The 12,563-nt window shown below is 44.2% G+C and overlaps 1 protein-coding gene across 1 annotated transcript in view; it reads left to right on the forward strand.

The window, feature by feature from the left end:
* The window catches only part of CARD11 (caspase recruitment domain family member 11), a 107,028-nt gene extending 94,700 nt beyond the window's left edge, over positions 1 to 12,328 (forward strand). Inside the window, exons 22-24 of the mRNA XM_030211885.1 lie at positions 2,770 to 2,894; positions 8,281 to 8,396; positions 11,512 to 12,328. Coding sequence (XP_030067745.1) covers positions 2,770 to 2,894; positions 8,281 to 8,396; positions 11,512 to 11,716 — 446 coding nt within the window. The 3' untranslated portion in view covers positions 11,717 to 12,328. The remainder of the gene's footprint in view (positions 1 to 2,769; positions 2,895 to 8,280; positions 8,397 to 11,511) is intronic.
* Positions 12,329 to 12,563: the final 235 nt, after the last annotated feature.

The raw sequence follows: 12,563 nt of genomic DNA on the forward strand, positions 1-12,563 counted from the left end.
GGTGCAACTACACCTCAAATACTATGTGCAATTCTGGTCACCGTGTCTCAAAAAAAGATATAACGGAATTAGAAAAAAATACAGAAAAGGGCGACGAAAATTATAAAGGGGATGGGACGACTTCCCCATGAGGAAAGGCTAAAGCAGCTAGGGATCTTCAGCTTGGAGAAGAGAGAGCTGAGGGGAGATATGATCAAGGTCTATAAAATACTGAGTGGAGTGGAATGGGTAGAGGTGAATCGCTTGTTTACTCTTTCCAAACATACTAGGACTAGAGGGCATGCAATGAAGCTACTAAGTAGTACATTTAAAACAAATCAGAGAAAATATTTCTTCACTCAACCTGTAATTAAACTCTGGAATTTGTTGCCAGAGAATGTGTTAAAAGCAGTTAGCTTAGCAGGGTTTAAAAAAGGTTTGGATAATTTCTTAAAAGAAAAGTCCATAAGACATTATTAAGATGGACTTGGGGAAATCCACTTTTTATTTCTAGGATAACGAGCATAAAATGTATTGAACTGTTTTGGGATCTTACCAGGTACTTGTGACCTGGATTGGCCACTGTTGGAAACAAGATACTGGCCTTGATGGACCTTCCGTCTGTCCTAGTATGGCAACCCTTATGTTCTTATGTTAAATAGCATATCATGTAACTGCAAGGGGGCTTTCACATGGGCGAAGCATGGGAAGGACATGGGCGGGGCTGCCACTTTGGCATACATCTTATAGAATACCGTAAGTTACACATTCCCTTCCTGCATTTAGGCACCCAGAAGTACGCCAGGACTATGGCTGATGTAATTGCAGCCACCTAAATGTAATGCGTGCTGATAATAGGTTACACTAGCATTTTATAATGGAATAGAGTCTCACTCTCACCACACGTCATTGTGGTCCCTAGACTCAAGTACCCAATTATAGAACTGGCCATTACTGTATCGGGTTGCTCTGTGGAATGGTGTCACCAGTGCTGGACCAGGCCTGCATCATGTGATCTGCAGTGTCATAGGCTGGTCCTTGTGTGTGTCTATTTATGGCCTGAGCCCTTAACGCCATCCATTGATCTAGCGATGAGGGCTCTGGCGCGCTGGTTTCAATTTTACCGCAGGCCCTTTTCCCGGCCCATTGAAAAAAAAAAAGCCCTTTTACCCAGACATGGTAAAAACTGGCCCGGCTTGTGCTTAAAACACGCACCCACACTATTGCAGGCCAGATTTTGCCGCAGCTTTGTAAAAGGACCTTTCAGATATGCTACTGAGTACTTGAAATTTCATAAATTGTTGAAAACATTCTTATTTAGTGAATTCCTCGTCACTGTTGGTGATTGTTATTCTTTTAGTTAATTTGTTATTTCAAAATGAGTTAACTTACTGCTTGGATGTTTTTATCTATTATTGTTTTGCATTTTCATGATAGATCTTTTATTGTAATTTGCTTTCAAAGTTTGATGAAAGCCACATTGAACCCAAACTTGTTTGGGATAACGCAGGGTACAAATGCCATAAATAAATAAATTAGAGGTATAGCGCTGCTGAAAATTCTTACAGACTGCCCCGGCACTATCCAGATTGTGCCAGGGTAGAGCATGGTTGTTTTTCCTGTTTCTGTGGATAGCCAACCATATGTCCTTGTGATTATGCAAATTAATTTAGGCCAGCAAAAACACCATACAGCTATACAGAAAGTGGCTAGATGTCACTACTACTATAGCACTACTAGACGTAAACAGCGCTGTACACTTGAAAATGTAAGAGACAGTCCCTGTTCAACAGAACTTACAATCTAATCAAGACAGACAAACAGGTCAAATAAGGGAAAAGGACAAAGAGTAGCAAGATTCCAGAACCCAAAGAGTAGCAAGATTCCGGAATCCCAAAGAGTAGCAAGATTCTGTGCAGAATCCCAAAGAGTAGCAAGATTCCGGAATCCCAAAGAGTAGCAAGATTCTGTGCAGAATCCCAAAGAGTAGCAAGATTCCGGAATCCCAAAGACTACGACTACCACTACTACTTATCTTTTCTATAGCGCTACTAGACATACACAGCGCTGTACACTTGAACATGAAGAGACAGTCCCTGCTCGACAGAGCTTACAATCTAATTAGGACAGACAAACAGGACAAAGACAAAGCGTAGCAAGATTCCGGAATCCCAAAGAGTAGCAACGTTCCGGAATCCCAAAGAGTAGCAAGATTCCATACATAATCCCAAAGGGTAGTAAGATTCCAGAATCCTAGAGTAGCAGGATTCCAGAATCCTAAAGACTACTACTACTTATTATTTCTATAGCACTACTAGGCGTACACAACGCTGTACACGTGAACATGAGGAGACAGTCCCTGCTCGACAGAGTTTACAATCTAATTAGGACAGACAAACAGGACAAATAAGAGATAAGGACAAAGAGTAGCAAGATTCCGGAATCCCAAAGACTACGACTACTACTACTACTTATCATTTCTATAGCACTACTAGGCGTACACAGCGCTGTACACTTGAACATGAAGAGACAGTCCCTGCTCCACAGAGCTTACAATCTATCTGTATAACTATAGTGCTGCCAGTTCTACAGATAGCAGCAATGAACATATTTAAACACCACAGCTAGTGTTTAAAAAGAATATTGACCAAAACATTTCTTTTGGTATGTGGAAATCAACATACAGAAGCAAGTTGTGGTACTATGGACTGTGCAAGTGTGTCTTCCATTTAGTTGTCTGATGATTCATCTTTCGGAAAACTTGGCCAAGGATATCATGTCTTTTTCTAGATATTGTATCAAAGGAGGAGTTCAACAGAAAGCAGAAAGCAGAAGTTGTTATCTATTCCCGGGAAAAGAATCCTAACAGTTACGAATGTATCACACCGCTGAATATTGAGGCTGTTACAGCTAAGGTAAGTCCTGCAGTGCATCACGTTTTACTCATTCTTCCCGTAATCAAAATACTGTTGTCTGCTACCACTGAAGGGTCACAAGTTTTCCGAGCTGCTCCTTGAAATGTATTTTCTGCTTGAAGTTGAGTTACAGTGGCTCGGTCTTATGGGATCCCTTCTGGGATTGGAGAAAAATCCTCATTAGTTGAAGGTGGGGAAGCATTATATCTTTCTCTGTGAGAGCTGGCATATCTGAGGGATTGCTGTGGGTTGCTCTCTGACAGCACTGCTTAAATCGAGAATGTTTTATTTACACACAGACAGTGAACTTCAAAGCACAGGCATAAGCATGCAAAAGTAGGAGTGTTAGTTCTTACAGGTTACAAGGGGATTAAACCTGAGGAAAAATTGATTAAAAAAAAAAACCTTTCTGAGTGTTCTATGAATTTTAAAGAGAGTTTTTGTTTCTTTTAAATCATTTTCTTAGTGGTGTGAAAAGATCTGGAATGCACCACATGACGGGATAAGTAGGTTGTGGATGCATCTGTTGAAAAGGTTGAAAAAAAAAAGAAAAGATGTTATATCAGCAGGGATTCTGAAATTCCTCCAGAAATGTAACTCATCAAGTACTCCTATCTTCTTCTGCCCCCCCCCCCCCCCCCCCCCCCACCGCCCCTCAATTTGCTTTAGGTGGTGGAGGTAAGGTGAAGGGTGGTAGGGATACATGGTGAGTGCATTTCTTTCCTAATGTTTCCCTTGCATAGTCACGTCCACCATTTTGAATCTTATTAAGCAGAGGCAGTACTGTGCTGAGCCTCATCAGAATTCCATGCAGGGCGCTAGGGTTACCATATGGCTCCAGAAAAAGGAGGACGGATTGAGCCAGCCGGGTTTTACTTCCATTGCTTTCCATTGAAGTAAAACCCGGCTGGTTCAATTACTTCCAAATTAACATATCCCCCCCCCCCCCCCCCCAATATTCAAAACCATTTAACCGGCCAGGAATGGCATCTGACCGGTTAAATGGCACTTAACTGGCTATCCGCATGAACCCCGGAAGCCACCACAAGGACAATTAGGCTGGGATATTCAGGGCCAGTGGTTGGATATGGCCTAAAACTGAGTATCTGGGGCTAATTTAGCTGACAGTGATCAGTGTTTAAAAGAAAACGTTGGCCACTGCCAGCTGATTATTGACTCAAGCACACTTTGCTGCACTTGGGTGCACTTCCTTAACCAATACTAGGACACTTTGAGGCATATTTTCAAAGCAGTTTGGGAGGCTAAGTTCCATAGGTTTCTATGGAACTTTGGGAGGCTAAGTGCTTTGAAAATATGCCTCTTTAGGCCCAATAATTCATACATTTACCGACTGCTGGTAAATATACAAACCCTCTGACTGTAAATGTTCAGCAGCATTACGAATTCTTACAGCCCATCCCAGTGCTATACAGAGAAAGGCTGGAGTGTGGATCATTGATATTCTGCCACTGACCGTATAGTTATAGAGATAAGTGTATTTTTTTAGAATTTATTTACTGCCTTTTTGAAGGTAATAAATGGAAATAAATCAAAACAGACAAAAGAAAATAAGATGATACTTTTTTTTATTGGACTAACTTAATACATTTTTGATTAGCTTTCTTTAGTTTGTTAATAAGCAAATGTTGACAAATACCAGAATATAGAAGTGAAACACAAACGCATTTCAATGACAGTCAGAGGAAGAGGATGGGGTGGGCTAGGTGAGGGGTGAGAGACAGGGAGAGATGGATGGCCGAGAAGAGAGTGACAAAGCAGTAGAATTTTATGGTTTATAGTGGGATAGAAAAGCCCAGATCCCTGTTAAGACCTGTCTGGTGGGTGTCAAAATATTCCATCATTTTGCCTTTTTGAAGAAATTCGCCCAAGGCGGTGTACATCGAGAAGAAGCTGGCCATAGGCAATAGATAGTTACAGCAGTCAAAATATTGAAATAACAAGCCAGCAAAAAGGCTGTTCTAAGCTGATCTGTATAGATATACCAATAGCAGCTGAATATCACCAACTACCTGTAGAATAACTGCATTCACCACTGGATACATACATTTATTATTATTATTATTATTATTATTATTTTATTTATGATTAGGATTTATTTAGCACCTTTTTGAAAGAATTGACTCAAGGCAGTGTACAGTAAGAATAAATGAAACATAAGTTATAGACAATTACAACAGTAAAAATATTCAAAAACAATTCAAAGTATGGCATGGTATACTATTTACAATGTCAACACAATACATAATAGAACATTATTTTATTTATTTATTTATTTATTTATTTGTTTGTTTGTTTGTTTGTTTGTTTGTTACAGTTGTATCCCACATTTTCCCACCTATTTGCAGGCTCAATGTGGCTTACATAGTACCGGAGAGGCGTTCGCCGACTCCAGTACGAACAAATACAAAGTGATGTTGTGGTAAGATAAGGTTCATGTGGAACAGACACATTAGGGAATCGTAGAGTGGAAGAGTTGTGTTATGTCCATTACGTACTTTGGTTTCGTTGTGTTGCAGAGTTCAGGCATTTAAGTTGGATCGGTAGGGTATGCCTTTTTAAATAGGTTGGTTTTTAGTGAAGTTTAGGTGGTCATAAGTTGTTTTCAAGGCTTTTGGTAATGCGCTCCACAGTTGTGTACTTATGTAGGAAAAACTGGATGCGTAGGTTGATTTGTATTTAAGCCCTTTGCAGCTTGAGTAGTGGAGATTTAGATATGTTCGTGTTGATTTGGATGTGTTTCTTGTTGGTAGGTCTATGAGGTCTGTCATGTATCCCCGGGCTTTGCCGAAGATGATTTTATAAACCAGGGTGCAGATTTTGAAAGCAATACGTTCTTTGATTGGGAGCCAGTGCAGTTTTTCACGGAGGGGTTTTGCGCTTTCAAATCGCGTTTTTCCAAATATAAGCCTGGCTGCCTTGTTTTGAGCGGTCTGAAGTTTCTTTAAGGTTTGTTCTTTGCATCCTGCGTAAATTCCATTGCAGTAGTCTATGTGGCTTAGTACCATTGATTGTATCAAGTTGCGAAATGTTTCCCTCGGGAAGAATGGTTTCACGTGTTTGAGTTTCCCCATTGAGTGGAACATTTTCTTTGTTGTGGATTTCACTTGGCTCTCTAGTGTAAGGTTACGGTCCATTGTAACGCCGAGGATTTTCAGGCTGTCTGAGATAGGGAGGGTGTAATCTGGGGTGTTTATATTTATGGGGTTGTCCATGCTGTATTGGAATGAGAGGATGAGACAGTGTGTTTTTTCTTTATTGAGCTTTAGTTGAAATGCATTCGCCCATGAGTCCATGATGTTCAAGCTGAGTTTGATTTTGTTGGTGATTTCTGTCAGTTCATGTTTATAAGGAATGTATATTGTGACATTATAGATGATAGCAAAGGGTAAAGCAAAGACGTAACATATAGAAGGGTAAGAAAGCAGGAAGAGTTAGAAAGTAAGGTGATTGATTTAAAGAAAGTTGCACATGAGGTCATAGAAATGCTTAAATGTTATCTTAGCTAGGCTAGGAGTGGGTAAACATGTCCTGCTGCAGTATATGCAGCCTGAGTACTCCTTGTGTGTGTGAGTGAGAGTAACGAGTTAGTTACTTCTTCCATTAAAGGCCTGGTTGAAGAGCCAAGCTTTCACCTGCTTCCTGAAGTAGAGGTAGTCTTCTGTTAAGCAGAGCCTTTCAGGCAGTGCATTTCAGAGAGTGGGGGCTACTCCGGAGAAGGCTCGCTTGCAGGTATCACATCGTGTAATGTCTTTTGGAGAGGTTGTGGTTAGGGATACCTCTTGGGAGGACCTTAGTGTCCTTGGAGGTGTGTAGAGGGTCATCCTGTTCTTCAAGCACTGTTATTTCTGTGAATAGCGGTGCTGAATCCGTGTAAATATTTAAACATATGTGGAGCAATTCTAGAAGCTGGTGCCTAGAGGTACACGTCATTTAGGCACGTCAAGGGTGCCATTGACTGAGAGGCAGCCTTGTGCATGATACTCTTCTATAAGGTTGCACCCAAGATCCATAGTGCCTAACACCTAACAGGAGGAATGGTAGGCCATGGGTGTGTCTCCCAGCTACGTGCGTAGTTCATAGAATACTATAAACTATGCGCCTCACTTGGTGCACGTAGGCACACCAGCTTACGCTTATTTATTTATTTATTGCGCTTGTATCCCACATTTTCCCACCTATGCAGGCTCAATGTGGCTTACAGAGATCTGTTATGGCATCGCCATTCCAGGGTAAAGATGCAATTGGTGTTACAAAGAGTATGACAAAAAAGAGCTAGACAAACAGTATAGAAGGAAGACGTTCAGAATAAGGGAAGAGTGATGAAGTGTTATAATTAAGCTATGGATTCTCATGGTAGGCCTTGTTGAAAAGATAGGTTTTTCAGAGATTACCATTGTCATGACATAAGACCCACACACACCTATACATGGGCCACCAATGTCAACAAAGGCTAGCATTCTATAATTGTATTGTATTGTAGCATTTATAACCCGCACTTTCCCACTTGTTAGCAGGCTCAATGCGGCTTACAATAAAACAAAATGTACAAGACAGCACAAAATGGATAAAATATTTAAATATAGTATATAATAAAGAGGTGGACTAAGAAAGGATAAGGGAGGAAGGTGGAAGAGGCAGGGAACGGAAGAGGGTGTAAGTTGGGTAAAGTATTGTGAATAAGAAAGAATGTATAATAATGGATCGGAGAGGGATGAGTTCAAAAGGAAAAAGCAAATTTAAGTTCTGCCACTTAGTCAGGTCCAGGTCTTGGCACCTAGATGCGTTATAGAGGTGGCACTAAACTGAGGCACAGATTTATATATGTATTTTCTTCGTACTGCTCTCTGCCCCTCCATACCTCCAACTTCCTGTTCCCTCGGAAAGGCACAGATTTCCCATAACCCGTGGATTTGCTATTCTTAAATCCAGGTCTTTCCCTGTACCCGGGATGAACAGTGGATGTCAGTGGTGTTCCTTGGTGGGCTGTCACGGCAGATCGCCGCTGTGCACCCCCCCCCCCCCCGGGATGCAGCGTTGTCCCTCCCCCTCCTGGGTCCAGCGTCTCCCCCCCTCCCCCGGTGCATTGCTCTTACCTCCTGAGGGGAGCAACCATGCAGCTGTTGACTCCGCCGATTTCCTGCTCCCTCTGCCCCGGAACAAGAAGTAACATCAGAGGGAACAGGGAACCAACCAGTGGAGCTGACAGTCGTGCGGCTGCTCCCTGCACCCCCACCCTGCAATGTGCACCCGGGACGGACCACCTCCACTGCCCCACCCTCAGTACGCTACTGGTGTATGTAAAGTTTTTAGAAAATGTGCTGCTATCGTGTTTGTTGTGCGTTTTAACAAGGCTCTGTGTTTTCAGAACAAGCACTGTTTGCTTGAAGTTGGACTGAGCTGCGCCAAGGATTTAATCAAAGCAAAGATCTACCCAATAGTTCTTTTCATCAAGGTTTCGGAAAAAAACATGAAGAGGTTCAGGTAACGTATAGCTTGCCTTTCAAGCATTTAATTTTTCGTTCTCTGCATTACATCAGTAATCGCACAATGTGGACAGCAATAGTCTGTGTCTTCCTCTTCCCCTGAGATGTAGACTGAACTCCTGGAGCTTTCCAACACTCAGCATACATATACTGTCCTCCAGTGAGTCCCGCACTTAGAAAAGTATTTGATCCTAACATCTCCACTGTTGGATTATCTGGTTCATGGGTTCTTTTTAGGACCAACTGTACTGAGAATAACTCCCACCTTGGGCGGACTAGATGGATCAACTGGTCCTCCTCTGTCAATGCTTGGATTACTGGCATTTCTACATGTGTTAGTACATTGTGAAGCACCTCGTATAAATAAACAAGTATGGGATAAGATTTTCTTGGTCTCTTTCTGAGTCACCTGCATACCATCTCTCTCTCTCTCTCTCTCTCTCTCTCTCTCTCTCTCTCTCTCTTTCTCTCTCTCTCTCGCTATCTCTCTCTCTCTCTTTCTTTCTCTCTCTCTCTCTCTCGCTATCTCTCTCTCTCTCTCTCTCTCTGTATCTCTCTCTCTCTTATGTTTTCTGTTTCTCACTCTCACAGAAATACTCAGAACTGATTGTGCCATTCTCTATAATGGGTCAAGCACCAAAAAGCTGCAGTTTCTTCTTCTGGGAAGCCAGAGTTGGGTCTGTCTTAACCATTAAGCTAACAAAGTAATCCCCTAGGATGGTAGCTTCAGGGGTGGGGGGAAACAAATAGCAGCTGCAGTCAAAGAAAATCAATAGGTCCTAAGAGCCACACATGCTCAGAGATCTGCCAGCCACTCTGCTAGTTGCGGGTTGTCACAGGCATGATGCTTCTGACACAGATTAGCTGCCTTTCACCATTGACCACCTCTTCAATAGCCTTCATCCTTCTATAAACATAGTTCTCGAGAGCCACTCCATATTAGGGCTTCAAACATGCAAACACAGCCTTGGCTTCCACTGCCATATTATCCCTGCAGTATCCCAACTGAAGTGGGTACAAGTCAGTTTGCACAGTGCTTCCTCTCCTTTAGCCAAGCTCTGGGTCACCAGGCCTGGGCCCACCCCCACCCTCTTCTTCTTTTTCCTCTTTCACAGTTCTGATTCAAGTTTGTTCCCTCCAGTCCCCAAACAAACCACTCAAAACATTGCCCTGGCTTTTCTACTTTTCAACCATAAGGACTAGGGCAGCTTTCTCCCTTGCCCTGTTTACTGGCCCTCCCACTGCTGCCTTATTAACAAAACACCCACAGTCTTTGCCTTCTGGATAAGAGTGGTTTCCAAAGGTCCAGTTCAAGCTTAGCTTCTTTGCTGAGTTCTTCCTCAGCTTCTGGGCTGTTCCTTGCCCACTGTTTGTTTTAGGTCCCCCCCCCCCCCCCCCCCCCCCCCCCCCCCCCCCGGTCTTCTTGAGGCTTACAGGAACGGCTCCTGGTCAGTTAAATAGCGGACATTCAGCGGGAGAAAACCGGTTATCTGCCGCTGAATATCTGCGGTTACAGCTATATCACGCAACTAGTCAAGTGCGGATAATCAGCGCCAAACTGGCTATGTTTAGCGGTTAAAATAAGTGGCATAAATAACAGGCCAGGCGCTGAGCACTTGATCGGTTCACGCTGAGTATCAGCTTAACTGGTTAAGTTGCCTCGGTCAAAAATAAAGAGGTGTGTTAGCCATGTTAGTCCACTCTTAAAGGTAATCAATAGAAATCAAACAAAATTAAAACATGGAAAAGAAAATAAGATGATACCTTTTTTATTGGACATAACTTAATACATTTCTTGATTAGCTTTCGAAGGTTGCCCTTCTTCATCAGATCAGAAAACTAATCAAGAAATGTATTAAGTTATGTCCAATAAAAAAGGTATCATCTTATTTTCTTTTCCATGTTTTAACTCGGTCAAAAATGAAACCGGATTATTCAGTGCCAGTCGTCGGAAATGACCCTGGCATTGAATATCCATTTTTAACGCTGGTGATGGACAGCAAAAGCGCTTCCCACCGCCAGCTGAATATCAGGGGGTATGTGCATATCCTTATATCATCTTGTATATTAAATCAAAACAGCAGTTATTGTGTGTATAATGCAAAAGGCAAGGTGGTATCTAAAGCATCAGTATATCTTGGCAATATAAACTAATGAAAATAACCTATGTGATCAGCTGTGGTGTAGCTACAGGGGGCCACAGGGACCTGGGCCCCCCCCCAATTGGATCTGTGCCCCTGGTTTAGCTGGCGGGGGTCCCCAAAGCCCACCAGCTGAAGTGTTTTTTTCACAGCGCTGGTCTCTAGCATCACTGCATTTTCTGCCCTGCTCTCCCCCTCACAAGCATGCCGGACATGACATGAGGGGAAGAGAGAGCGGCGCAAGAAATGCGGCAGTGCCGAAGACAAGGCCAGGGGCGTAGCCAGACACCCAATTTTCGGTGGGCCTGGGCCCGGGATGGGTGGGCAGAAGAATTCCACCCTTTCTTGTTTGCATGCCATATGGTCTCTCAAACATCCCCCTCTCCCGCATACCTTTTAAATAGCAGATTTTCATCAGCAGCGAGCAGCAACTAATACACACTGCTCATGTTGGCCCCACATCCTTCCCTCTGATGCAACTTCCTGTTTCCGTATAAGTGGGAATGCATCAGAAGGAAGGCTGCGGGGACGGTGCAAACAGTATGTATCAGTTGTTGCTCGCTGCAGGCGAAGATCTGCTATTTACAAAGTATGCAGGAGGGACAGTTGTTGGGAGTTTTCAGCTGGTGGGGCTTGGGGATCCCTGCCAGCCACATCATAGGTGTGCTGCTACTGGATGAACCTGAGCGCAAAGTGGGTGGGCCCAGCCACCCTTGGTTACACTATTGCCATCAGCTAAGGTATGTGCAGCAGCAGCAGTGGTAGGCGGCAAAGCAGCAGTGGGGGGGGGGGGGGGGGGAGGCAGGGCAGCGGGTAGGGGGAGCCAGACCAAAATGTGCCCCCTCACTTTGGCCTCTGGCCCCCTCCCACCTCAAGGTCTGGCTATACCCCTGGTGATCAGTGACTTATCTAGCCACCGAGGATAACGGCAGTAGCCTCGTTCATACATGCATTTGCTATCTCCTGATACAGGAGGCTGTTGAATAAACCAGAGAGTGAAGACGAATTCTTACGCATGTGCCGTCTGAAGGAGAAGGAGCTGGAGGCCCTGCCGTGTCTTTATGCTTCCGTGGAAGTGGAGTCCTGGAGCAGCATAGACGATCTCATCCGCATCATCAAGGAAAGAATTATAGAAGACCAGCGAAAAACTGTTTGGATAGACGAAGACCAACTGTAAAGCCAAGTAAACGAGAGAGAGAGAATGACGTGTGGTCTTTCGGAGGTGCTCGCTCAGGCTTCAGGGGCCTCGCATCCGGATCTGTTGGGAATAGAGGCCTGGACCTGTCCAGAGTCTGTCAGCGATGACTGGGACTTTTGAAGACGCATATTTAGGGGCTTTCCTGAACTCCAGATTTGGACCTTTTTGAAACTTCCAGGAATGTAGCACTCCTGTTTCATCCTTACCAGTTTCAAACACTAGTTTTTTAAGACAGAATGTTATGTGGGGATTGAAAGGAAGACTTTTGCCCTGGAGATTTCTTTCCGGAGCTCAGCTAGGACAGCAGTCAGATCTCAGGCCTGAAAAACCAGCTCTCCTGCTGCAAAGACATCCACAGAGCATTTAAGGACAGTTAATTTATTAAACCCACAAGCCCGAACCTCCTTACCTTAATCAAGCAGTCCTGACAAAAATCAGGGAACAGACACATGCAGGCTAATGCAGCCTGTCTATTACAGTTTGGGGTTCAGCAGGGAACCACAGTGCTCTGACTGGCCAAACTAGTACCAGTTCTCAGGTGTGTGTGTTGCGTGCGTGTGTTTTTGTGTGTGTCAGTGGCGTACCAAGGGGGGGCAGTGGGGGCGGTCCACCCCGGGTGCACGCCGCTGGGGGGGTGCCACGGCGCGCACCTGCTCTGAGTTCGCTGACTTCGCGCGTTCGCTGCAGCTCCCTCTGCCCTGGAACAGGTTACTTCCTGTTCCGGGACAGAGGGAGCTGCAGCGAACGCGCGAAGTCAGGGAACTCTGAGCAGGCGCGCACTGCGGCACCCCCCCCCCCCAGCGGCGTGCACCCGGGGGGGTGCTGC

The sequence above is a fragment of the Microcaecilia unicolor genome, chromosome 8 (genome assembly GCF_901765095.1).
Source record: "Microcaecilia unicolor chromosome 8, aMicUni1.1, whole genome shotgun sequence".
NCBI classification, from domain to species: Eukaryota; Metazoa; Chordata; class Amphibia; order Gymnophiona; family Siphonopidae; genus Microcaecilia; species Microcaecilia unicolor.